At 37.9% G+C, this 25,654-nt stretch overlaps 1 protein-coding gene across 7 annotated transcripts in view; it reads right to left on the bottom strand.

Moving 5' to 3' along the window:
- The window catches only part of CARD19 (caspase recruitment domain family member 19), a 45,681-nt gene that overhangs the window by 13,121 nt on the left and 6,906 nt on the right, over positions 1 to 25,654 (bottom strand). For 4 of the 7 annotated variants that reach the window (XM_074283048.1, XM_074283046.1, XM_074283051.1 and 1 more), the window contains exon 2: positions 4,219 to 4,361. In XM_074283048.1, the coding sequence (XP_074139149.1) occupies positions 4,219 to 4,361 (143 nt within the window). Of the gene's footprint in view, positions 1 to 4,218; positions 4,362 to 24,786; positions 24,929 to 25,654 lie in introns of those variants that run through there. The other 3 variants (XM_074283052.1, XM_074283050.1, XM_074283047.1) reach the window with 1 other exon arrangement.

Below are 25,654 nucleotides of genomic sequence, written 5' to 3' on the forward strand. Positions count from 1 at the left end.
TATTATTGCATTACATTCCTTTACACACTCTACAAACCATCTAAATAAAACTGGTCTTCTTGCTGTTCTTCACACACAACATTCTATCTTCCATCCTCATGCCTGTCTCCCAAGCTTAGAATTCACTCTTTTGTGTGGTTTCTTAGAACCCTTATGTTTCTCAAAACTCAGTTCAAATGTTATTTCCTTCAAGAAGCCTATTTTGATTTCCCTCTTATCTGCAAGTGGCTTCCTTCTGAAATAACTTTGTATTTATTTTGTAATATCTTGTAAATACTTATGTGGTTATTTGTTATCTCTCTGAATTGAATATAAACTTCTTGTCTCTCTCATTTTGTCTTTCTATTCTGGCACAGAAGACAGTGATTGGCACCTGCTGCTCTGCTTGGTTTCAACTCTGCTGAATAAAATGCCCCTGCCAGGATAAATTCATCATCTCTAATCTCGACTCAAGTTCTTATTACCACTACACCTCCTTCATTCTCCTTTCCCTCTGATTGGAGGGCAGAGTATCAAACTCCTCCTAATGCTTTTTTTGTAGAAGGCAAAAACTCTTAGCTAAAACCACTTTACATCTGCTACTTTGCCTGGTTTCAGTTGTACAGAACAAGATACCCTCTTGTCTCTTCCCCCATCTGTTTTCCTGATTCCTTTCGTATATTGTCTTCCCCCATTACATTGTAAGCTCTCCATGGGCAGAGGGAATCTTTCTTTTTATTAATTGTATTCCCAGAGCTTAGCAAAATGACTGGCATATAGTACAATGCTTAATAAATGTTGATTGGATTGGATAGTGGGTGCTTAATATAAGCTTGATGACTAATTAGAAGGCAACAGAATTAAAGGAACTTAAATTATACACAACTGTCACAAAAATCTTTCAACAAAATTCATTCAAGATCCTAAAACTGTTTCCTATTTGCTGGGTGAAAGGACTGGATTACAGTGCCATTAGCCACCCACTGTGTGGCAACTATGACTCAAAGGAAAAGTATGAAGTCTGAAAAGCCTACTCTAAGAATTCATTTTTTTAAAGGTTACTTTTCAAGCACTGGAAAACTAAGTCCCTGGTCTAGTTTTAGTATCAAGCCTGGGGTGATGGACAACATACAAATTAAATATAGTCACCATGGCCACATTTTATTCTCAAGAGTATAGGGCTACCTCAAGAAGCTAGGGTTCCAGGGGAAACAGTTCAGAAATCACAGGCTTAGTGGCCCCATCACTGACAAGGAGTTTAATATCACTTCTGTCACTGGCTTACAGAATAACCTTTAAAAATCCAGGTATGCAGAATCAGGGATCTGAATTAAAATCCCATATCCTTGACATTTAATAACTATATGACTTGAGTAAGAAGCAGCATGGTGTAGAAGACCAAGAACATCTGGGTTTAAGTAAAACATCAATAAACATTTATTAAGTGCTTACTATATGGCAGGCACTGTAAATTGGGGATACCAAAAAAAGGGCAAAAAGGCAGTTCCACAAATACGTACATACACATAGAAGAATTGCACTTGTTTAACCTATATGGGATTGCTTGCTGTCTCGGTGAGGGGAGAGTAGGGAGAGAGGGAGAAAAATGTGGAACACAAGGTTTTGCAAAAGTGAATGTTGAGCACTATTTTGCATATATTTGAAAAATAAAATACTATTAATTTTTTTTAAATTAGGTCCATCCTTCAAGGAAATCACAATGTAATGGAGAAAATAGCATGCAAACAAACATATACAAACTATATTGCAGGATGAATGGGAAATAATGAACTTCATAGGGAAGGCACTAGAATCAAGAGGGGCTCAGAAAGTCTAACCTCTATCATACTGGCTGTGTCACCATGGATAAGACACAAAGCTTTGAGTGCTCCAGACAAATCTTTCAGCCCATAAGTACTGAATAATTTCTACCTGGATCCATGTAAGGAGTTCCTACACCAGTAATTTCTCATACCAACAAATTTATAAGTCCAGAACCCCAACAAAAAGAAATTAGGTTGGCAAGTACTTAACTATTACAAACCTGTTTTTCCCATCAGTAATAGGGAATGGTCAGTATTTGCCCCAAGAATGGTGGAATTAGGTAGATCTGAGTTCTAAAATTGCTTCTGTTCCAGATTGTCTGTATAACAAGGGGCAAGTCTTTTAACTTCTCAATGCCCCATCAGCTAAGGATGTAAGGTACAGACACATTTCTTACACTGATAAAATCACAATGTTGGACCCATCCCATACCCCAGTCCTAGCTACCAAAAAAAAATTAACCTATTGCTCTATCTTGTAATTGCTAAAGAAATAAGAGTTATTATTACTATTACTTGTTACTACCATTATTACTACCATTGTTTCTTGAAAGAAACATAAGAGTTCTTGCCTCTTCCTACCCCAAAGTGATAGGGTGGAAATATCTTCTTTCCAATGAGCAATTATTTATTATTGCTCTTTTTTGTTTTGGTCATCACCCATATTTTGGTTTGTTTATCACCCTATGTTCAGAGAACTATTCCCAATATCAAAAGATTTTTTAAAAAGAAAAAAATGTTAAGTAAAAACTAACCAACCTAAGTTGCCAAGTCCAACCTAAAATGTAATGATCTACACTCATAGACTTCTCCACCTCTCCAAAGCTGGGGAGGAGATATACTCTTTTTCTCTTCTTTGGAAACAAAAAAAGAAAAAAATTAGAAATCATATATCTGGATCAAACTAATTGAGATCAGTAATTTTCTGTTCAGTTTCTACACAGTTATAAAGACCACTGTCACTTTAAATCTCATTAACTAGAACAGTTTCCAATAGAAACCAATTAGTTGCTAAATCCTGAAGAGAGAAATCAGGTTAACAAGTCTGATCTTTAACTCCTGAGGGCCCAGCAAAAGGTCAGGTTAGACAGGATTCTTGCCAGGGGTGAAGAGAGGTTGTGAGTGCTCTCCTCCTCAGGCAGAAAGTAAGAGCAAAAAGGGACAAAGGACTAGCAGCTGGAGAGAGACACAAGTGGATCATGCTTAATGCTTCAGAAAGTAGAGCAATGAATGCTTAGTCTAACTGCTACTTTCTTAGAGGATCAGGGATGAGTTCATGAAACTCTAGAGAGTGAAAAAGAATTGGGCTATAAATGTTGCTTATGAGGGAAATAAACCCTAAGATGCAGTGAGAAGATTACTAGAATTGCTAGAAAAAGTTTATTTAAAACTGTTTCTACATCATCTACATTTCCCAACATTTCCCTTGCCAAACAATTGAAAATGTTCTGTGAAAGTTTCAGTGTCCAGGTTGGCATCAATTCTTTGCAGGAATGGGGAAACCTGGGTGAGTAATCCTCTCACATCAGATTTTTTCTAATATGTTGGTTAATTTTGCTGAACTTTCCCCCCCCCTTTTCTTTTAAAATTCTTTATTATACAGAAAGAAATGGGAAAAGGAGAGAGTGGGGAGGGCGAGAGATGGGTGATATAAAAACAAAAGAAATCCATAAAAATGTATTTTTAACAAAACAATCACAAAAGAAAACCAAGTTCTCTTTTGTTTAACATGAAACTATGGTGGGAAGGTTGAGATTTCTCTGACTTCTGGGCCGATCATACAAGTGAGAATGTTCTTTCCAGAATTTCAGGAGATCTCTAATTGCTAAATTTAATGGTTGACCACTTCGAAGTCTTTATCTTTTCTTGCTTTCTCCAAAGCATTTGATACTACTGACCACCTACTCCCATACTCTTATCTCTGGTTTGGTGAAATCAATTGAAAATGTCTCTAAATTAACTTTTAGATAAAGAATTTAAATCCTAATGTCCTTACATTTTAAAATGATTATGAAAACCAATGAAGTTCTTCAGGCTTCTGACCATACAGTCAATCCACTGAATTGTAGTAAAAAGCATAGCTCTGAATGTTTGGGAATTATTCCAGATGGCTTCAGCAGGAACAAGTAAACTTAGTCACCATAATTGCACTTATGGTGAAGACAGGTAACAGTTCATCTATATAATCTAAAGTGGGGGAGAAAGAGTAATATCCCAAAATGAAACTAAAATGAAGCTAAACAGAGAAAATCAATTAGGATTCAGCTTTTGAGTACGGGGACCAAGCATAGTCTAAACCAATGCAGTTCATGGTCACAAAGCTTAAGCCTTTCTGTCCAAGTTTTAGCCCTAGAGGAAAGGAAAGCAGGTGCAAAAAATGGAAGGAGATGCAAAGATCTAGAGCAATGCCCAATACCTTTTCTGCTTCTTTGTTGGTGAGAATTTGTGGGTAAAAACGGTTTAACTGGAGAATAATTTTATCAACTTGCTGCTCACTTAATCGGCCATTGCTTGTAAGAAAAGGTGTGTCTTGGACCAGTCGGTCACAATAAGTCTGATCTGAAAAACAAAAACAAACATACATCTTTATAAATTGTTGTCACCAGCTGGAAAAACTTGTTTTGAAATGAGCCAAGTTCACCTATTGTGAAAGTCAAACCTGCCAATTTGATAATTCCAAATTTCCTGAATCTCATTACCATAGAGCTACTTCAGGAGATTAGTTTTACAGGCTTCTAATCCCCAAGTGAAAAACTGGTTTGGGGACAGGAATTCAATGTAAGGAACAATTATTAGTACCTGCTCTGTACACAAAATAAGGAAGATGCAAAAATAAATAAAATCTCTCCTGCCTTTAGGGACCTTCTGGTCTAATGGTTGCACCACTGGAATACATAAGTAAATAGCCATAATACAAAATTCAACACAGGGTCTCAAGTGAGGGCAAAATGGAGAAAAATCATTCTGGAACAGGGAATGGGGAAGGGAAAATAGACAAAGCTTAAGGGTGGCATTTTAACAGTGTGTGGATAGATTTCAACAATAAAATAAGAAGAGGACATTCTGGGTATGTGGAGCCTACCAGAAATAAAACATACAGAGGTAGAGAAACTTGTCTGGGGGACAGAGATTAGTCTCATTTGGCTAGAGCTAGGAAGAACAGATAGAACTAAGGCTGGGAAGTTGGGTACCCCAAAATTGTAAGGACTTTGAATGCCAAGTTAAGCAGTTTGAGGAATCATTGAAAAGTTTTCAAGCAATAAAGTGACATGATAAAAATGAGGTAGCTGGGTGGGATTCCTATAGAAAGCAACTGGTTGTGTGAGCTTGGCAAGGCTGAGTGAGTCACTTACTCCCCTCCAGCCTCAGTTTCCTTATTTAAAATGGGGATAAGAATAGCACCTACTTCCCAGGGATCAACTGAGAAATATATGTAAAGTGCTTTGCAAAACTTCAAAAGACCATGCAAATGTTAGCTATTAAAATGATGTTTTATAGAAGGCAGATGGCAGCTTGATGACCAGAAAAAGAGAAGTTATCTCAAAATATGACAGAATTAAAGTGAGAAGAGACTTTGTTTTCTCTAATCAAAAGGGAGTCACTGAATATCTTTTAATAGAAGAGGGTCACGACATTTGGAAAGTTAACTATGATAACATTTAAGACTTGGTAATTAATAAAACCTCACTGATTGAATGGTTCTACATTTCAGCACACTATATAATGAGGCAGAAAAAGGGATTCTCAGCCAAACTGAGTTTATAGCAGATATGAAGATGATTTTAACTCTTAAAATGACAAATTATAAGGTTATATTAAGTTGTACTCAGAGATGAAGACATGAAGAAGCAACTGAACATCATCTTTTGTGCTTTCTGTCCAGACCATAATACAATGGTTTCCTATACAATTCTGTGGACTACATTTGCTAACCACAAATGGTTTGTCCTTGGCCCAGAACTACTAATAGAAGCTAATTACTGTGATTTTTCTCATTGGCAGAGTGTTTTTCCTCTGGAGACCATGGGGAGGATTTATTTCCTCATCTTAGATTCTGATATAATTTGGAGTGAGTTGTCATCGCCTGGCTTTGGATGAGATAATTTCTGTTAAATTCTAAGCCTGACTGTCACTAACTCACTCTATAACTTTAAGAAAATCTTGTTCTCAGGACAGCTAGGTGGCTTAGTGAATAGAGCACCAGCTCTGAAGTTAGGAGGACCTGAGATCAAATGTGACCTCAGACTCTTAACACTTCCTTGCTGGAAAAAAAAAGAAAGAAAATCTTGTATTCTGAGTCTCAACTTGTCCATCTGTAAAATGTGAGGGTTAAAATAATTTCAGAGGACTAATGATGAAGAATCACCTCCTACCAGAGATGTGATGGAATAACAAGCAGAGTGATTTTGGGATGTAATCAATACAAGAATTTATTTCATTTGCTTATTTGTTTAAAAAAGGGGGGTTGGGCTTTGTTTCTCTTTGAGAGAAGGGTTAGAGAGTCCGAAGGAAAAAAAATGCTTAACCACTGAAAAAAAAGTAAGAGGAAGTTAGAAAAGATAATGTTTAAGGCCTCATCCAGCTCCACCACTGTATAGTCTTTGATTCCAAATCACAGTCTCTTACCATTTTGCAGAAGTTCCTAGTTCTGAGCTTCTTGCAATCCATGGCATCAGCTAAACAATTCAAACACAAATTGTTTCCCAGGCCCCCAGATTCTAATGCTTTCAAAAGGAGCACTTAACTGGGCTCCCAAGTCAATATCTTTGATCTGAGCATGCTATTCCATGAGGCTTTTCAATACTGAAGCATCAATTATTTACCAAATGAGCCAGCCCTATATTGAATCAGAAACATGCATCATGCCAAAATTTCATCTCAATTTATTTCTGATTCCCAGAAAAAAGATCCCAAGAAAGTGCCTCCTAGGAGCCTCACAACACACTTGGATGACTGCCACCATTCAGGCGATCAATATAGTCTGGGTTTCTTCTTCAGAACAGTTAACTGTGTTTGGCCCAACCTGTCGTTGCTGCCCCCTGTACATGAACTGAAGTGAAAATATAGAAAGTTTGAACATTTGAACCCCAATCAAAGCTCTGTGGCTATTTGAGTGAAAGGGACAAGTTCTTGCCACCTCTCCCTCACCCTGCCTCATTCTCTCCATCTGTTTAATGAGAAGATTGGACTAGCTGAACCCCCGAGTCCCTGCCAGTTCTAATATCCTATGATTCTAGAATCTGGCTATGAAATAAGGAAAAAGGAGTTTGGAGTTCATTTGGCTAATTAACAATATACCCAAAAATTATGTCTTCATCTCAAAAATATGCAAAATTATCTGAGACCATTTCTCAAAATTTCCAGCAAAATTTCAAATAAATTAATCTTGAAGTTCCTTCTAAGTCTGCTTTCTGTGCTTTACATTCTTTTCCCACAGGTATGTTCTATGATATCCCAAGTGTTGTGTGTGTGTTTGTTTGTTTTGTTATCAATTGTTGTTCACTCTCTTTTGAGACTTCTCTTTCCAAGGTATTGGTCTTAAAATCATCTATAAAGCTATAACCTAAAGAGATCAAGCAGAATCCTGCTGCCCCATGAACTACAAGGGAAGAAACAAACTCTATAAACTATGACAGTCTTTAAATTTGGGACTGAGGGACTATAAAAATATGCATATCCTTTGACCCACCCATTATCAGGTCTGTAGCCCAAAGATTTAAAAAAAAAAAAAAAAAAGGAAAATGATCTATATGTGCCAAAATATTTATAATAATTATTTTTGTGATGGCAAAGATTTGGAAATTGAGCGGGTGTTCATCAATTAGGAAATGGTTGAATAAGTTGTGATTTGTGATTGCAATGGAATGTTATTGTACTATAAGAAATGACTTCCAGGCTTTTCCAGAAATACCTGGAAAGATTTACATGAACTAATGAAAAGTAAAATAATCAGAACTAGGGAACATTGTGGACAGGTAAAGTAGTAACAATAAACTATGAATGACTTAGTTATTTTCAGCAATGCAAAAATCCAAGACAATTATGAAGGACCTATGATGAAAAATATTATCCTTTTCCAGAGAAAGAACTTAAGGAATTTGAATGAAGATCAAAGTATGCTGTTTGTTTGTTTCTTTAAACTTTCTTTATTTTTCTTGTTTTTGGTTTTTTTTTTTTTGATCTGTGTTTTCTTTTACAACATGACGAATATGGAAATATGTTTTGTAAGACTGCACATGTATAACCTTTATCAGAGTGCTTGCCTTCTCAATGAGGAGGAAGGGCCTTTCTGAAATCATCTGCTGGTTGTTTCTTATAGAACAATAATATTCCATAACATTCTTATACCACAATTTATTCAGTCATTCCCCCAACTATGGGTATCTACTCAGTTTCCATTTCCTTGCTACTATAAAAAGGGCTGCTTTGTTACTAAGGGTTCTTTCTCTATCCAAAAGAACAAAACTGTTTTTAAGTCATGGTACAATCTTTTCACACAGGTGTTAGTTTTATTGAAACAAGTCTAAAACAAATAGATCAAACAAACCAGTGAGCCCCATTCAGAGTTGGTAAATGGTGTGGCAAAGACAGATAACAGAAGAGGTTGAAGATTAGATAACCTCAGAGCTACCAGGTTCAAAAAAAAAGGGATTGATGAGACATTTTGTTTAGAGTTATTGTAACCATGGGGCATGGAGCATGCCAGTTATTGGAAAACTGTCACTCCTTTCAATGTCTTGCAACCTCAAAGCACTATATAAATTTCAGTTATTATGATTATTATCAACAATGTAGGGCCATAGAAAGGACTCTGGACAGTTAGTAAGGTGGCCAAGTTTCAGCTCAGCCACTTCCTAGATTCCTGACCCTGAGTAAATTCTTTTTCTTTTAAACAATAAATACACTAGCACCTAGCCAATAGAGAATGGGACACAGTCAAGGACAGTTAGGTTTGAATCATATCTGATATTCACTAGCCATGTAATCTTGGGGAAATTTACTTAGCCTCTTTGAGCCTCACTTTAATAATAATGTTAATAGTAATAATTAGTATTTATGTAGCAGGGAGCAGCGAGGTGGTGTAGTGAATAAAGGGCCAAGATTGGAAAATTTGGAAGACCTGAATTCAAATCCTGCCTCAGATACTTTCTAGCTATGTGACCCTGAGCAAGTCACTTAACCCTGTATGCCTGGTTGGTTGTCGTTATTCAGTTATTTTTATTCATGTCCAACAGGCAAAGACACAGGAGTGGTTTTCCATTTCCTTTTCCAATGGATCTAGCTGATCTATTTAGTTAAGCAATTGGTTTCCTCAACTGCAAAATGAGCTGGAGAAGGAAATGGCAAACCACTCCTGTGTCTTTGGCAAGAAAACCCCATATGGGGTCACTTGTATCGGAATCACATCTCAGACACTCACTAGCTGTACAATCTTGGGGAAAATTACTTAACTCTATGAGCCAAAATGACTCAACAACAACAAAATTTATATAGTATTTATAGGTTTGCAAAATGCTTTACAAATGTGATCTTATTTTAATCCTCACAATTCTAGGAGATAGGTGATATTATTATTATTCTTATTTTACAGCTGAGGAAAACTAGAGCACCCAGAGATTAAGTTAATTGCCCACGATGTCATAGTTAATTAGTAAGTATGTCTGAGGTCAAATTTGAACTTTGATCTTCCTGACTCCAGGTCTTAGTGCTTTCTCCACCAAACCATTCAGCTGCCTCATTAAAATGAGAGTGTTAGATTTGATGACCTCTATGATCACTTGTGACTATAAGTCCATAATTCTATGGTTCATTTCTAGGTCTCAAATTCTCTGTCTTAAATTGCTGTTATTGTTATTTTTCCTTTGTTCTCAAAGAGAATATGATGTCCTCTTTGGGAGGTGATGCTATGACATGCAAGTGAATTAAATTGAATGAGGGAAGACTGTATACAGTCACCAGCCTCACTTTCTCCTCTGGAGCCATTTGGATCCAGTGGCCAGATATAGAACAGACTGGAGATGGCCCTGCACTGTAAGTTTCTCTTAAAAAAATAATGAATGACAATCCCTTATAAAACATTATCCATGACAACCTTCTAGATATTACTTTTTTGCATTTTTTGTTATTTTACTTTTTTCCTGGTAATATATGTACATTAATTTTTTTTGAATACAGATTTATGAATTATGTTGGAGGAGAAAAATCAGAACAAAAGGGAAAAACCATGAGAGAGGGAAAAAAACAGAAGAAAAAGAAAAAAAAAGTGAATACAGCATATGTTGATTTTCATTCAGTCTACATAGTTCTTTCTGGAGGCAGATGACATTTTCTATCCAAAGTTTATTGGAATTACCTTGGATTACTAACACTCTGAGAAGAACCAAATCTTTCATAGTTAATCCTCACACAATCTTGCTGTTACTGGATGCAATATATTCCTGGTTCTCCTTGTTTTGCTCAGCAACAGTTCATAAAAACCTTTCCACCTTACTCATTATTTTTATAGAAATAATAATATTTCATTACTTTCATATACTATAGCTTATTCAGCCATGCCCCAGTTGATGGGCATCTATTCATTTTCCAATTCTTTGCCACCACAAAAAGAGCTATGTCCAAATATTTTTGCACATGTGGGTCCTTTTTCTTCCTTTATGATTTTCTTGGGATACAGATTCAGTGGTTGCACTACTGGATCAAAGAGTATTCACAGTTTTCTAGCTCTTTGGGCATAATTCTAGAATGGTTGAATCAGTTCATAACTCCACAACAAGGTATTAGTGTCCCAGTTTTCCCATATCCCCTCCAACATTTATTATTGATTTTTTTGGTCATCTCAACCAATCTGAGAGGTATGAGATGATACCTCAGAATTGTTATAATTTGCATTTTTCTATTCAATAGTGATTTAGTGGTAAGGACCACCTAAGTGTGAAGGGGCAGGTCAGTTCTCCAAAAGCCCCCACAACTGTGAATCATAACCACCCTGAAGGAATGGCAAAACAGCCTTTACTGACACAGATGTTGCTTGTGGATTGGGAATGAAATAAATTGGAGGCAAGAGGGAAGAGGAGAGAGATCAGAGAATGCACCTGCCTCTCAGTCTCCTGTATCATTATCATCCTCTCACATGAAGGGATCCATTCTGCTGGTCTGAGTTGGATCTTTAGCAGCCACTGACAGATGGCTCCCATAACAATTTAGAGTATTTTTTCATTATGATTATAGGTGGCTTTAATTTCTTCATCCAAAAATTGTCTGTTCATATCCTTTGATCTTGTTAATCAGCATTCTAGAAGATTTCACTTCCATGTCCTTGACCTTAAAGAACTTACAATCTAATTGAGAAATCACATACACACACACACACACAAACAATGATATTATACACTACAGTGCATGGCACTGTGGCAGTGAATAATGAATAGACTATTTGGAATTGCTTGGAGTCAAAAAGGCTTGATGGTCTGATCTGCACTTCTTGTTATTCAGTGAGTAAGAATGACTAGATGATCTCTAAAGTGCTCTCCAGTTCTTATATTTTGCCCATTTACTATATTTTCAGAATAAAGGAGAGCTAATGCTTTTGGTATTATCCTAAAAGTATGAATACTGCCAAGTTAAGAACCCATCAAAGTGGGTAGAGGGAGGCACATGGTCCCTCACGAGTAAGGTAGAGGAAGTGGATAAGGGAAGGACTGAGGAAAGGACTCAGCAAGTTTTTCTTTGAGGACTAAAATTTAAACTTGCCTCTCTGATCAACTTCCTGTTTTTCCCTTCCAGCATGCTATCATCTTATATATTTTACTTTTTGCCCTACCATTGCTGCTATTCTACCCTTCAAATCAAACCACCATACCTAGGAGTTTAAACACTCAACTCTGAAATCCTCCATGCTACTTCTGAGCAAGGCTAACGATGAGGAAATTCTTATATTGAGCTAAAATCTTCATCTCTACAACTTCTGCCTGGTTCTCCTTGCTCTGACTCTTAGGCCAGGGTCTGATTCCTCTTTAGAAGACAGGCCTTAACTTACATGAACTGATGCTGAGTGAAAGGAGCAGAGCTAGGAGATCATTATACACTTCAACAACGATACTGTATGAGGATGTATTCTGATGGAAGTGGATATCTTCGACAAAGAGAAGCTCTAATCCAATTCCAATTGATCATTGATGGACAAAATCAGCTACACCCAGAGAAGGAACACTGGGAAATGAATGTGGACCTCTTGCATTTTTATTTTTCTTCCCAGGTTATTTTTACCTTCTGAATCCAATTCTCCCTGTGCAACAAGAAATTCAGTTCTACACACATATATTGTATCTAGAATATACTATAACACATTTAACATGCATGGCACTGCCTGCCATATAGGGGAGGGGGTGGAGGGAGGGAAGGGAAAAATTGGAATAGAAGTGAGTTCAAGGGATAATGCTGTAAAAAATTACCCATGCATATGTATTGTCAATAAAAAGTTATAATAAAAGAAAAGAAAAAAAAAGGGGAACTGTCACATGCTCTAAAAGTCTTCTCTTTGTGTACCTAAACATTCCAAATTCTTTTAATTGATCTTTAAACAACATTGTTTCAACAGGTTTAGCCATACTCTCTAGGGAAGTTATAAATAATAGAAATAATGTCATTTTCCTTTGTATTTTACTATAGACTTTTTAAATTAAAATTTTTCCCAATTAATAAGTATTTATTTTCTCTCCCTCCCATCTACCATCATTGAAAGGGGAAAAAGGGAAACAAAGTATTTGTAACAAACATGCACAGTTGAGCTAATCAAATCTCCAAATTGGCTCTGCCCAAAGATGTCTGTCTCTTTCTGCATATTTATTCATTGACTCTCTGAGGAAGACTGCCATATTGGCAGTTTTTTTTGTTTGTTTGTTTTTTCGTCTATAATAACTTTATTATCTTAGAAAAATCATTGTCTAGAAATATGGGGATACAAGAAAAGATGTTTGCAGTCAAGTGCCTGGTCAGCAGCCAGTATGATTCATAAAGGGGATGGAATGAAATTGCCATATGGTTTTAATACATCCGTATCTGTACCCTGAATTAAGAAAGACCATGGTATGATAGATAGTATAATGAACTGGAAGAACATGACCAGAGTCCCAATTCCAGTTCTGCCATTCTTTTATCTTTAGGAACCTCAATAAGGGCACTGGATTATATGATTTCTACAATCCTTTCCAAAAATAAAGTTTCATGATTCTCTGATAGTAGCTGCTATCCTCTTTATGGACCCACTTCCAAAAATAACAGGCACTCTGAACTGTTTCACTTGAAGGGAGGATATGTTACACCTGCTTTCCCACACTTTTTTGCCTAGTTATGACAGTACACACATCTGGGAGCCTCTGGATAGGGCTACAGGAATGCCTCTGGCCATAAAATAGAGCAAAGCTAACAGACCTATGTGAACCTAATCACATCATCTCATCTGTGAAAAGAGCAATGGATTTGAAGTTAAAAGATGGTTCAAATCCCAGCTCTTATTACTTCACATATGCCAGTGGGTACATTTTTTAAAAACTTATTTGAGACACAGTTTCTTCATCTATGAAATGAGAAGAATGGGACTAAGCAACCTTTAAAGTCTCTATGTACTCTAAATCCCATGATCCTTGGAATCATCAAGCCTAGCAGTCTTATTGACTTAATTAAGGGCCATGCCACTCAATACTACCAAGCTTCTGACTCTATCTCATTTTCTGTATACTTTATTAATTATTTTTTCTCCTGGGAGAAGCAACTGGCTAATGGAAACAGTTAAATATACAACCTCCCTCCCAGAAAGATTGTGGGAAGGCATAAGAATTCAGATTAAGTCAACAGACATATGGCCCAGATTTTCTGCCTAACTCTAAGAGTTACATGCTCTACTAAGATACCTGCTAGTGTGGTTTTGGAATGAAAGAACCACACCCTAACCCATCTCAACATTTCCACAACTCTGGCTAACAACCAGAATTGAGAAAGTTTTTTTTTTTCTTTCTTTTAAAATTTTTTTCTTTTTTTAACATGAATTTTAAAAACAAATAAAGTGACCATTTTCATATACAACATAAAACAGAAAAAGAGCAAATTTTTGAAGCTATAAATCTCTATTATCTCCAACTTACTTTTTCCTTTAAGTACACAATAAATTCAACATGTTACTTTCAAAATTGTCATGCTAGTTTGTGTTTCCTTCTGTTTTGTTCTGTACATTAAAAATACTTCAATTGTGATAGTGAGAGCTATCTTATGTAGAGAGGACCATGGGGAACTGAATGTAGATCAATACATTTTTGTTGTTTTTTCTTTTTTTTTCTTCCTCATTTCCCCCATTTTGATCTGATTTTTCTTATCTGGAATGATAAATATGAAAATATGTTTAAAAGAATTGCACATGTTTAATTTATTTTGGATTATTTGCTGTCTAGGAGAAGGGGGAGATTGGGAGGAAGGGAGAAAAATTTGGAATACAAAGTTCTTCAAAGGTCAATGTTGAAAACTATCTTTGCATGTATTTTGAAAAATAAAAAGCTATTATTATATGAAAATAAAAATAACTTCAATTATCCTCTTTTTTTCTTCTTTTGATAACCCTATTGCCTGGCTAGATCTCCTTTCTACTTCTCCTTCTCCCTCTCTCCTGAAAAATAAAAACAAAAAACAAAACTCTTTTAACAAATATTCAAGGTCAAGCAAAACTCATCATCATACTGTCATATCCATAAATTTATGCCTTGGCCATCTTCATTGGTCATTGCAATGAATGCTTCCATATGTAAAATATTGTTATTGTATATTACTCTCCTGCTTCTGCTCCTTTCACCCTTCATCAATTCATACAATCTTCCCAGATTTCTCTTTTGTCATTTCTTTTGTCATTTCCTACAGCTTGATAGTATGCCAATACATTCATATCATAATTTGTTCTGCCATTCCCCATTTGATGGATATCCCCTTAATTTTAAGTTCTTCACTATTAACATAAAGAACTGTTAAAATATTTTTGTATGTGTAGGTCCTTTTTGTCTTTCTTTAATTGTCAGTGTATAACCCTCGGAAAAAAACCACTTGATGAAGATTATTCCTGGAATGAATTCCTGGAATGAAGCCACAACAACTGCCCAAATGCAGCAGCAATAGCAATAGGAGTAGTTTTAGATATAAAAGAAATAAGAATGGTGGATATATATCAGCATCCAACAGCAACTTCCTTAGACTTGATACATTTATGCCACACCAAATAAATGGAGAAAAACTGTTGAACCAATGAACTATGGGGCAGAGTTTGCAAACAGGAGCCAACCCCAAGATCTGAAGTGTCCAATGAATGCTTTAGCTTTCAAGAAATGAAAAACAAAAGGCAAATTAAAAACAAACAATAGGCAACACCTTTAAGTTCTGAGCTCTAGAAAGAGACAATTAGGGTCACTCAGAAGGATATATGGGCAAGGGGGAATCTGGAGCAAGAGGAAACCTAGTGATCTCTCTAGTCAAGTGTTTGCAGGGCACAAAACTATGTGTGTAATAGGTATGGTATATTGTTGAGCCCTCAGATGGATGCCCACTCTTGCCTGTCCATTACTTTTCTATCTGGAGCTCTAGTTTCCTTTCAAGGTACCATAGTCATAAAAAATGAAGATGAATGAATAGAAAATATGATAAGTATAATTAATGTATGTAATTTCAGGTAAGAATATACTTTTTCTTAAAAAAAGCAAGTCATGGGGCAGCTAGTTGGTTCAATGGATAGAGCACCAGGCCTGAAGTAGGGAGGACCTGAGTTCAAATTTGGTGTCACACTTAACACTTCCTAGCTATGTGACCCTGGGCAAGTCATTTAACCTCAGTTGCCTCAGGGGAAAAAAAAAGTCACAAGATCACAGACTTAAAGATAGAAATACTATCTGGTCCAGTCCCACATTTTATAGATGGGGAAACTGAGATTGAGGGAGGTTGAGTGTCTTGGCCAAAATCACACAAAGGGAGTAAGAATATGAACTCCAGGCTTCTGATTCCAAAGTCAGTGTCCTTTCCCTCTGAATCCTGCTGTTTGCCACAATGAAATTGCTAGGTGTCATTCAGGATTTGTCAAGCCCAATCCTAAGGCTCCTTCACCCAGAACCAAGACTATTATTTGATTTCATCCTCCAAGGACATGAGCACCAGTTTACCAATGGAAGCAATTCTCTATCTTCTGACCGCTTAAGACCATTCTATGGAGAATTCTGAATCAGTTCAGCCACATGAGCTCTCTTCTCTCTGGAAAACGATTCACACTGCCTAATTGGCCTGCTCATTCTTCAGTGATTAGTTCTCCTGAAAAAGGCTCCCACATCCCCCAGTTACCCTGAAATCCAGCTTTGTTGTCTGGTTCTATTCCTTTGGGGGGGAATCATATGATATATGAATGAATGATCTGGATTCATGGGGGATTTTTTGTTTGTTTTGGGTTTTGTTTGTTTCTGAAGTATTTCTCTGTTATGAATCTTATTAGAAGCTTCAAGGAGAAATTAAGAGAACTATTCTCTTCAGATTTAGCCTCAAATTCAACAGAGATTTGTCCTGTGTGAATATGCAGAGGAAGCAATGCTCAAAAGAGGCTATTTCTTCATGTTAATCTACTACTTCTAAAAATCTACCAGAGAGCAAAGACTAGAGGTAATTTAAACAAATGTTACCCAAATACTTGTGCCCCTCAGCTACTTTGTATTTACTTTTCTATACTTTGTATTTGTTTATATTGTATATGTAATTTTCTCCAATAGAATATAAACTCCTTGAAGGGAAGAGCTGTTTCAGTCCAGTGCCCCGTGGATACTTAACTTAATAAGTACTTTTTGGTCACCATGGCCTTTATTTTCCACAGTTCTTTCCTCTTCAATCCAACATACCCATATTGCCACCAATTTGATATTCCACAGGTCACACCATGTCATCCCTCTGTTCAAGAAGCTCTTTCTAGGGCAAAAATATAAATTCCTCTCTTTGGGATTTAAAGGCCTTTATTAGCCATCCCCCGACTATATTTCCAGGCAAATTACATGTTATTTCCTTCACAAACTATGTTCCAATCAAACTAACCTAGGTGCTTTTCCTCCTATACAACAGTAGTATCAAACTCAAATAAAAATAGATCCTTGCAGGCCATATAGTGACTTAGAAAAGCACAAATTAACATTACCTGTGTTGTACTGTATTTTATTTATTTTATTAAACATTTCTCAGTTATATTTTCATCTGGTTTTTCTCACTCTTACTTGGGACTGTTGCAGTCTGAAGGTCTGTTGAAAGTTTGACACTTACAGCTCCAATATTTTAGGCTCTCATTCAAGCTGGGCTCTCATCCTTGGAAAGCTCTTTCTTACTCCTACCTTTTAGAACCCTTCCAAGGTCAGGCCAAGTGTCATCTCCTTCAAGAGACCTTCCCCAATTCCCCCAATTGGTTGTTGTTTCCTCTTCTCACTTAAAAATTATTTTGTATTTTTTGGTATTTATTCTATATTTACTTATATGTCAACATCCTTCAATAGAATGTAAGCTTCTTGAGAACAGAAATGTCTCACTTTATTTGATTCCTGTAGTATAATACCTAAAACTAAAAACTTCTGCTGTACTCTTTATTCCTAAATATGCTGCTTCAGTCATTTTAGTAACTTTTGTTATTTAAGATGCCACAGGAAATCTTGCCAAGTGGAAACCTGAGTTCTAATCCCAGTTCTATCACTGTATGGTTTTGAGCAAGTTATTTTACATCTTTTAAGGTCTAGTATCTTCATCTGTAACTACTGAACTCACCAGGTTGTTGTGAGGGTCAAATGAGACTAAACATGCAAAGTGCTTAGCAAACCCTAATGCACTATATAAAGGCCAGCTCTTAAAAATGATGATATTAATGTTAATGATTAATAACTAGCATCCATATGAAAAATTAATACAATCATGTTAATAATATCTATAATAATATTAATAATGTTGATAATGATCATATTAGTTATGAGATCCTATCAATTAGGGAATAACTGAACAAGTTCTGGTATGTGAATGGAGTGAAATGTTATGATAAAAGAGTGGTTTCAAAGAAAACTGGAAAAAATTTGTATGAATTTTAGCGATCAGAAGAACAATGTATATACTGCATACTTCTAAAGACTAGCAATTCTGAAAGACCTGAGAATTTTGGTCAACACAATGACCACTGGAAATGGTAGAGGGCTGATGATGAAGCTTTTTACCTAGTTCCTGACAGAGAAAGGATGTGCAGAATCACACATGGTGTGTGTGTGTATATGTGTGTGTGTGTGTGTACTTGAGCCATGATTAATGGCTTAAATTTGTTATGAGTTTGTTTTTGTGTTGAGATAGAAAGAAAATGAATCTTTGTTAACTGTAAAAACAATTAAAAATTTTAAAAAGGGACAAAAATAAATTAAGCTAGTTATTTTTTTAATCACAGGTGGGACTCTATTGAGGAAATACCCTCTATTAATGTACAACTTATGCTCTCAAGGAGCTGCCTGGGCCCCAAAGGTTTAAAGGATTTCCCAGGGATCATATGACCACTCAATGTCAGAAATGGTACTTGAACCTAGAACTTCCTAAGTTGGAATTTGGCACTACCCACTAAGATATGCAAATTCTAAAAGTACTATTAATAGTAAAATGACTGAGTCTATATGCCCTTTAAGTTTCTTTCCAGCTCAGACATTTTATGAGACTGAAATAATCAGATATAAACTCAGAACAAGGATATTCTATGGTATTCCAGTAAATGCATTTGGGCTGAGGTAATGACACCATTCAAAATTTCCTCTAGGTTTCAATGCAGGGACCCACAAACCAGAACCTAGATTGTAGGTTTTGCTGTGAGGGCTGGAGGAGAGGAGAGGCCCTGCATATGGTAGGCACTGTATGGAAGAGAGGACAACAGTAATAGAGAATAGAATAGGGAAGGGCATTGGGCCATATTCTAAAATGCTGATTTTGAGGATGATTTTGTTCAAATGGAAAAACCAGCAACACTAAAGCATCTTCACCATTCTTAGGCTATCCCAAGCTGAAATCTAGTCTCAGAGACCTGGGATATAAAATCCTAGAATATCAGATCTGGAAAGGTAGCCCAGAATTTCATATAGAACATCCCGTAATTGAGCAAGAAACTCCCTAAAATATTGCTGACAAGTGACTACCCAGGTCCTGTTTATATGTCTCTAGGAACAGAGAACTCTCAGTCTTATCAGGTGATCTCATCTACTTTTAGACATATCTAAATGTTTTGAGAGGCAACTTGGTATAGTAGGTGGTGCTGTAGAGTATCAAATGTGGAATCAAGAAAATCTGAGTTCAAATTGACCTCAGACATTTATTACCTTAGTAGGTCAGGTCATTTAACCCTGTTTATCTCAGTTTCCTCATCTGTAAAATGAGCCCTAGAAGGAAATAGCAAACTGCTCCAGTATCTTTGCCAAGAAAACCCCAAATGGGGTCACAGAAAAGTGTATATGACTGAATAACAAATAATATAGTGGAAGGAAACCTAGCCTTGAAGCCAAGATCTGGATTCCATTTTAGCTTGACACACTGGAGGTATGTGTGTCTTTAGGTAAGTTACCTCTAGGCAACTCTAGGTCTATAATTTGCAGAGAAGATGATAAACTGCAATAACAAAGGACAATGACAAACTCCCTCTTGGGAATTCCCTATATCAATGAAACCACAGATCCAAAATCTATCCCTATCCCAAAATGTTTTGTTCTTAAATGAATGAAAATGCATTTATTAATCATTTGCCATATACTAAAAGCTATATGATCTTGAGCCTGAATCTGTTTCCCTGTAGCTCTGCCTATTGCTCCTACTTTTAGCCCCTGTTGCCCAATGAAACAAGCTAAAATGTGTTTCACATAGTAGCTTTTCTTATACTTGAAGACAGTGCTTGAAATGCTCCAGGTTTTGTTTTTACTCTAGGTTGAACATCTCCACTTCCTTCAACAGGTGTGGAATGGTCTTTAGTCACCTCCTGGTCTCCCTGCTCTGGCTTGTCATGGGCCAAATGTATAGAGCCAATGCTTTAACATGAAAAATGTGAGACCTCAGTCTATGTTTCTGCTTCCTGATTGAACAAGACATGGGGCAGAAACAAAATCCTATGTAAAAACAGACGCACTGTTCAACTATTCAACATTTTTCATTCATACTGATTCTAAATGTCCAGCTTCACTGAGCATCTTGGAGGTCTGCTCTTCTAGCTAGGGAGATGGAATCAAGCACACAAGGCATCCACCTCTCCAGACTTATTTCACCCTATTCTCCTCTACACATCCTGAGTTATAGTCAGACTGGACTACTATAATGTGGTGGTGAAAAAAGATGCTATAAAATTGTCCCTTTCATATTGTGGGGGAGAGGAAGTTAAGGGTGTGGTAGCCACATGATCTGGAAAATCCATATAAAATTTGTTTGGCCCTGCATACCATAGAAAAAGTCTGAATTTTCATCCTCTCTAGAGGCCTTTCACCCAGAATATTCCTATACCAAGCTGGTCCCATCCCAATTCTTTCATTTTGGGAAGGAGCTTAGACTTGCCATCATTTATTAAGCCCCTGTTTTTGTTTCTGCCTTTTTGTACTTCAATACCATACCTTAATATTCCCCCCCTCCAAGTTCCGATTTATGCATTATTTTTCCTCATTAGAATGTAAACTCCCTGAGGACAGGCTTTTTTTTTTTTTTTTCCTATTTGTATTCCCAGTGCTAGTTAATTTAAAAAGGCCAAGGTCACCCATTTCATTCAGGGCCATCTCCAGTCATCCTGATCTGTATCTGGCCACTAGACCCAAATGGCTCTGGAGGAAAAAGTAAGGCAGATGACTTTTCCCAGCCATCCCTTACTTAAATCCAATTCATTTATATGTCATGGCATCTCCTTCTTGATCCTGATCCTCTTCTAGAATGAAGAACAAACAACAGCCAAACAAGGGGCCTAAGTAACCAGCTTGCCATTACACTACCCACTATACCAATGCACCTGGCCATTCAATCAATTTGGAATCCCCCTATCCATACTATTATCTAAACCACATCTCTTCTTATCCACAAAGTTATCTCCTCTAGTCTTATTAGAACTAGGTGGTAAAATAGCTAGAGTACTGGAAGTTAGAAAGACTTGAATTCAAATTCAATCCCAGATACTTAGTCACTGTGTGATTTTGAAATCTATCTGCCTTATCTTTTTCATCTGTAAAATAGATATAATAATAGCACCTACCTCCCTAGGTTGTTGTGAGAATACAATGAGATAATATTTAAGTCCTTTGCAAACCTTAAAACTACATATAAATAATACCTCATTTTTTATTACTTTGTATCATAATCTTCATATACATGTTGCAATTCTGTATGACTTTTCATCTTTGTATTACTGTGACAATTGATTGATACTTAACAATAGTTAACATCAGAGCTGAAAGAGTCCTGACAGTATTTTGAGGTTCATAAGAAGCCAGTCCATTGAGGGGTCTTGGTCAAGGTTCCAGAGTGAGTTAGTGACTTGGACCTAGGTCTCACTAGCTCTTGATAATATATTACTGTATCTTTAATAGGCAGAATGTGATTTTGATTTGGAAAAAAAAAAAGGAGGGGAGAGAACAAGTTGAAGAACAAACAGATCCAATATGCTTGATCTTGGGAGGGTGAGGTCAGGAAGAAACTTGATATATTGCTAACATAATATGCATCCATTAAAGTATTTTTTTCCTTGAATTTCATTAATATAGAAGATACCAACTGAGGGTCTAGCTAGCCTTCTTCCCTATGGGTGAACAAGCTTTCTCAAGGATTTCTTGAGGCAGCCAATCAAGTTCTGACTATAAGAATCCTCAACCTGATGTCTCAGCAGGAAAGACAATCCAGTTGTTAGCTCTGTCTTTACATCTAAAATACTTAAGAAAAATTTAAGAAATGATTCCATGCATCAATGGTTGGAGGGTTCTATTAACACACACACACAGCAACTAATGGAACATAGATTGTTTAACTTTTCTTACCTAGTAAAATGAGGAGTGCTTTCCTTGAATTGAAAAAGCTGAGTTCAAATCCTACCTGTAATTGTGTAACCTTGAGTAAATCAACACTTCAGAGCCTCAGTTTAACCTGAAAAATTTAGTAATATTATGATCACCTCACCTACCCTGATAAGGCTAGAGTGAACAAATTGCAAATGAGTTATTATTATTAATATTACTAGTATGTGAAAGTATTTCCTTTGCTAGGCTCAAGTTCATGAACAGATTTATGAACTTAAATAACTCTTAGATACAACCTCTGGTCACCAGAAGCCTCGAAGTGAAAGTCTCTCTTTGAGACACCTAACAGTAAAGACAATGCTATAATAGCTGGGTTGGACTTGGCATGCATCCACTCACTCATAGCTAAATTCAACAGCACTCCTGGGTATTCGATGCATGTTGCCTTAAACATGCTTTGACAACTGGAATATCAGAGCTTGGAAGTCACCTGGTTTTCTCCATCTTTGTAATCTGATTCCCCTTGTCAGTAACACTGAGGGGTGGGGGTGGGGAGGTGGAGTTTCAACACTACCAGCAGCAAGTGAATACTGCTAGCTATAATCATCAGGCTTGAGCCTGAGCAAGTGCTTCTTGTCCACTTTTTTTTTTTTCTCTGCATTTCATCCCCACCAAAGCAGAAGAGAAAGAAAAGAAGGGAGAAACTGTGGTGGTTTAGCATGAGTAAAAATGAATAGAGATCTGCCTTCTGGAGAAGGATGGGGTCCTTGAAGTTTCAAAAGATGGTCCCTATCTTTCCCTTCAAAAGAAAACTCCAGTCTCAAGCACAGACAGTACAAAAATTGCTCTTATTAGTTGAATGTCATCGTTCAAAGCAAAAGGTTTAGGACTGCTGCATTATTTATACTGGTCTCATTTTGACTCCAGAGGCTATATCTAAAAATTAGTCCAGATTGGGGCTGGGGAGAGAGTAATTAAAAACCAAAAGACCTAGGTTTGAATTTCAGCTCTCCCATTTAATGGCCTTATGGTTTCCAGCAAGTCATTTCATTTTTCTGTGGTTGTCTCCTCCTTACTAAGATGAGAATAAATAATACTTATACTGCCCCACCTCTAGACAATTGAGTTGGGCAGAAGGGCCAAGAGAAAGGGAAGTAACTACCTCAGGATTTCAATTCTGGGGGCAGCTAGGTGGCGCAGTGGATAAGAGTACCAGCCTTGAATTCAGGAGGACCCCAGTTCAAATCTGGTCTCAGACACTTAACATTTCCTAGCTGTGTGACCCTGGGCAAATCACTTAACCCCAGCCTCAAAAAAAAAAAAAAAAATTTCAATTCTGGGAGAAGGGTAATGCCACAGGTGATTCCATGACATAACACTGGATTTGGAATTACAGGACCTGTGTTCAAATCTCAATTCTATGTAACTTTGGGCAAAGATTCTGGTTTTCAATTTCTTTATCTGTAGAATGTTAGCATCTAACCAAGTGATCTCTAGGGTCTCTTAGAGATTGGAGTTCATGAATAGATTTCAGTGGGCCCATGAATAGGGTCCTTGGATAGGAAAAGAAATCTTTATTTTTAATATTATAACTATAATTGATTTCTTTGTAATTCTATATATTCAATTTATGCTCTTAAAAACATTATTCTCTTGCACATATTTAACCTGTTTCAGATTACTCTCGGTCTTGAGGAGAAGGGAGGGAAGTGAGGGAAGAAAAAAAATTGGGACACAAAATCTTACAAAAATGAATGTTGAAAACTATGGATCTTTACATGTATTTTAAAAAACAAAATACTATTGAAAACTTAAAAAAAAAAATAACAAAACGTTATTCTCAGTACTCCAGAAACTTCATCAAATTTTCAAAGGGATTCGTGGTACACAAACACCACACAGATTTAAACAAAACAAAACAAAACAAACCCAAATTTTATGTATTATTATGTATGTAAAATATCCTGTAAACCCTTGAGCTCTATTTATAATAAGCTCAATAGATAAACACATTTGCACATACATTCCATACCAGTTTATACTTACTATACTCTAATAACTTTCCCAAAACTTTTCAGTCAACAAGTTTTCCCCCAGAAGAATGGAAAAGTCAGTTTTCTAATGCTTAGGGCCAGAGTTATCGAGTTTCTAAGCATCCACATCGGGGCCAGAGAGAGGAAGGCTGCTTATCCCCTCCAGGTGAGAGAGAGAAGTCCCACTGTTCACCCGACTGGAGCCTATCCTCAGGAACAAAAGTTGGAAGTCACTTGTTTGACAACTGAGAGTCATCGATTTTCACAAATGTTTACTTTAAGTGATAGCAAAGGGAATACCCTGACGCCCGCAGTGAGTCAGACCCAGTTCTCTTTCCGGATACAGCTGAATGTTCCCGTTGGCAGAGGGATTCTCAAGAAAACCCGAAGCCCGTACCAACGATGCGCTTGGGCTCTGTGCCCAGTCCCAGCCCGAGTGACCAAAATGAAAGCTCAAGCCGGCCCCGGTCACTGAAAACATCTCTTAGGTCACTGAGGGCTCGGGGTGGGCGACGCCCGCACCCAGACTCAACATACAGACTACGTCCCCGGACTGAGGAGATAGGAAAGGCGTCTCGCAGTCTCGCCCCACTGATTGCCCCCTCCCCTCCCAGAAGAGGCGCTCTCCGCTCCCTGCTCCCCACCGCCACAGCCACCCCGCCTTCTCCGCGGGCCCTCGGCGGACACAGACAAACAAACCCCGCACGCACAGCCAAGCGTGCGCACCGCTGCAGGATACCCGGGCTACGGCCCCTTCCCTTTCCTTTCTCCCAGTCCCGATCCCCAGGCCCCGGGGGCTCTGCCAGGCGGGCCTGGGACCTCCTAGCCGGGGCCCAGCTCCTGCCTGTGCTCCCCGGACTGGGCCGGAGAGGAACTCTCCACCGGGGTCGCGCAGTCCCAGAAAGCTGCACTGACCTGACATGGTGACGGTGACCGCAGCACCAGCGGCTCAGGAGCCGGACAGGGCCAGCCCTGCAGACTTTCCTGTCTGTGTCGGGGCCCGGGCTTCCCAGTACGGGTAGGGCGGGGCCGGGCTGGAGCAGCGCGATCCCCGCCCCCGGCCCCGCCTCCGGCTCCCCCGCTACTGTCCCAGCTGGCCTCGGATTACGGCGGTCAACAGTCCCTTCCAGGGATCTTGTCCTCCACTCTTCTCCCTCTTCCCGGGACCCTGCCCTGCCCTCTGCTACCCCTATGCCAGATAATTCCCTCGGACCTTCAGCTCGACCTTCTTCTCCATCCTATCCCTAACTCTCCCTTCCCCCAACTTGGGTACTTCAGCTTCCAACCCTTCCCAGACAAGCATCAATCGGCCTGTTGGAACCCTCCTTTTCCAGCCTTTCTCCGTCTTGCTAGCATGGCTCCCCTCTCCCATTCTACAGTCTTCCCCAAATTACTGCCCTCTAGCTTCCCCTCCACCCCAGTAAAACCATAGCTCCTAAATGGGCATTACCAGCTTCCCAAAGCCGATAGATTCTAACGCACTCCACAGTACCATCTCTCATCCGTAGGAGGGAAATCAGACCATGACCTATTTATTAGCACCTTAAATTTCAGTCCCTAACATAAGGAAGTTTAGCCTAATAACTGGAGCTGTCCAGTCTGTGAGGTAGTAGGATTCTCCTTGTTTAGAGAACCTCAGAATGTCAAAAACATCAAGTCCAACCCTCAGTGTTACAAAGAAGAAAACTGAGCACTACAGTGGCCAAGTGTGCCAAAGGTCACATAGATGGATGTATTGGAGATGGGATTTGAACCCAGGTCCAATGATCTTTCTACTCTCCAA

This window comes from Sminthopsis crassicaudata, chromosome 1, assembly GCF_048593235.1.
Source record: "Sminthopsis crassicaudata isolate SCR6 chromosome 1, ASM4859323v1, whole genome shotgun sequence".
NCBI classification, from domain to species: Eukaryota; Metazoa; Chordata; class Mammalia; order Dasyuromorphia; family Dasyuridae; genus Sminthopsis; species Sminthopsis crassicaudata.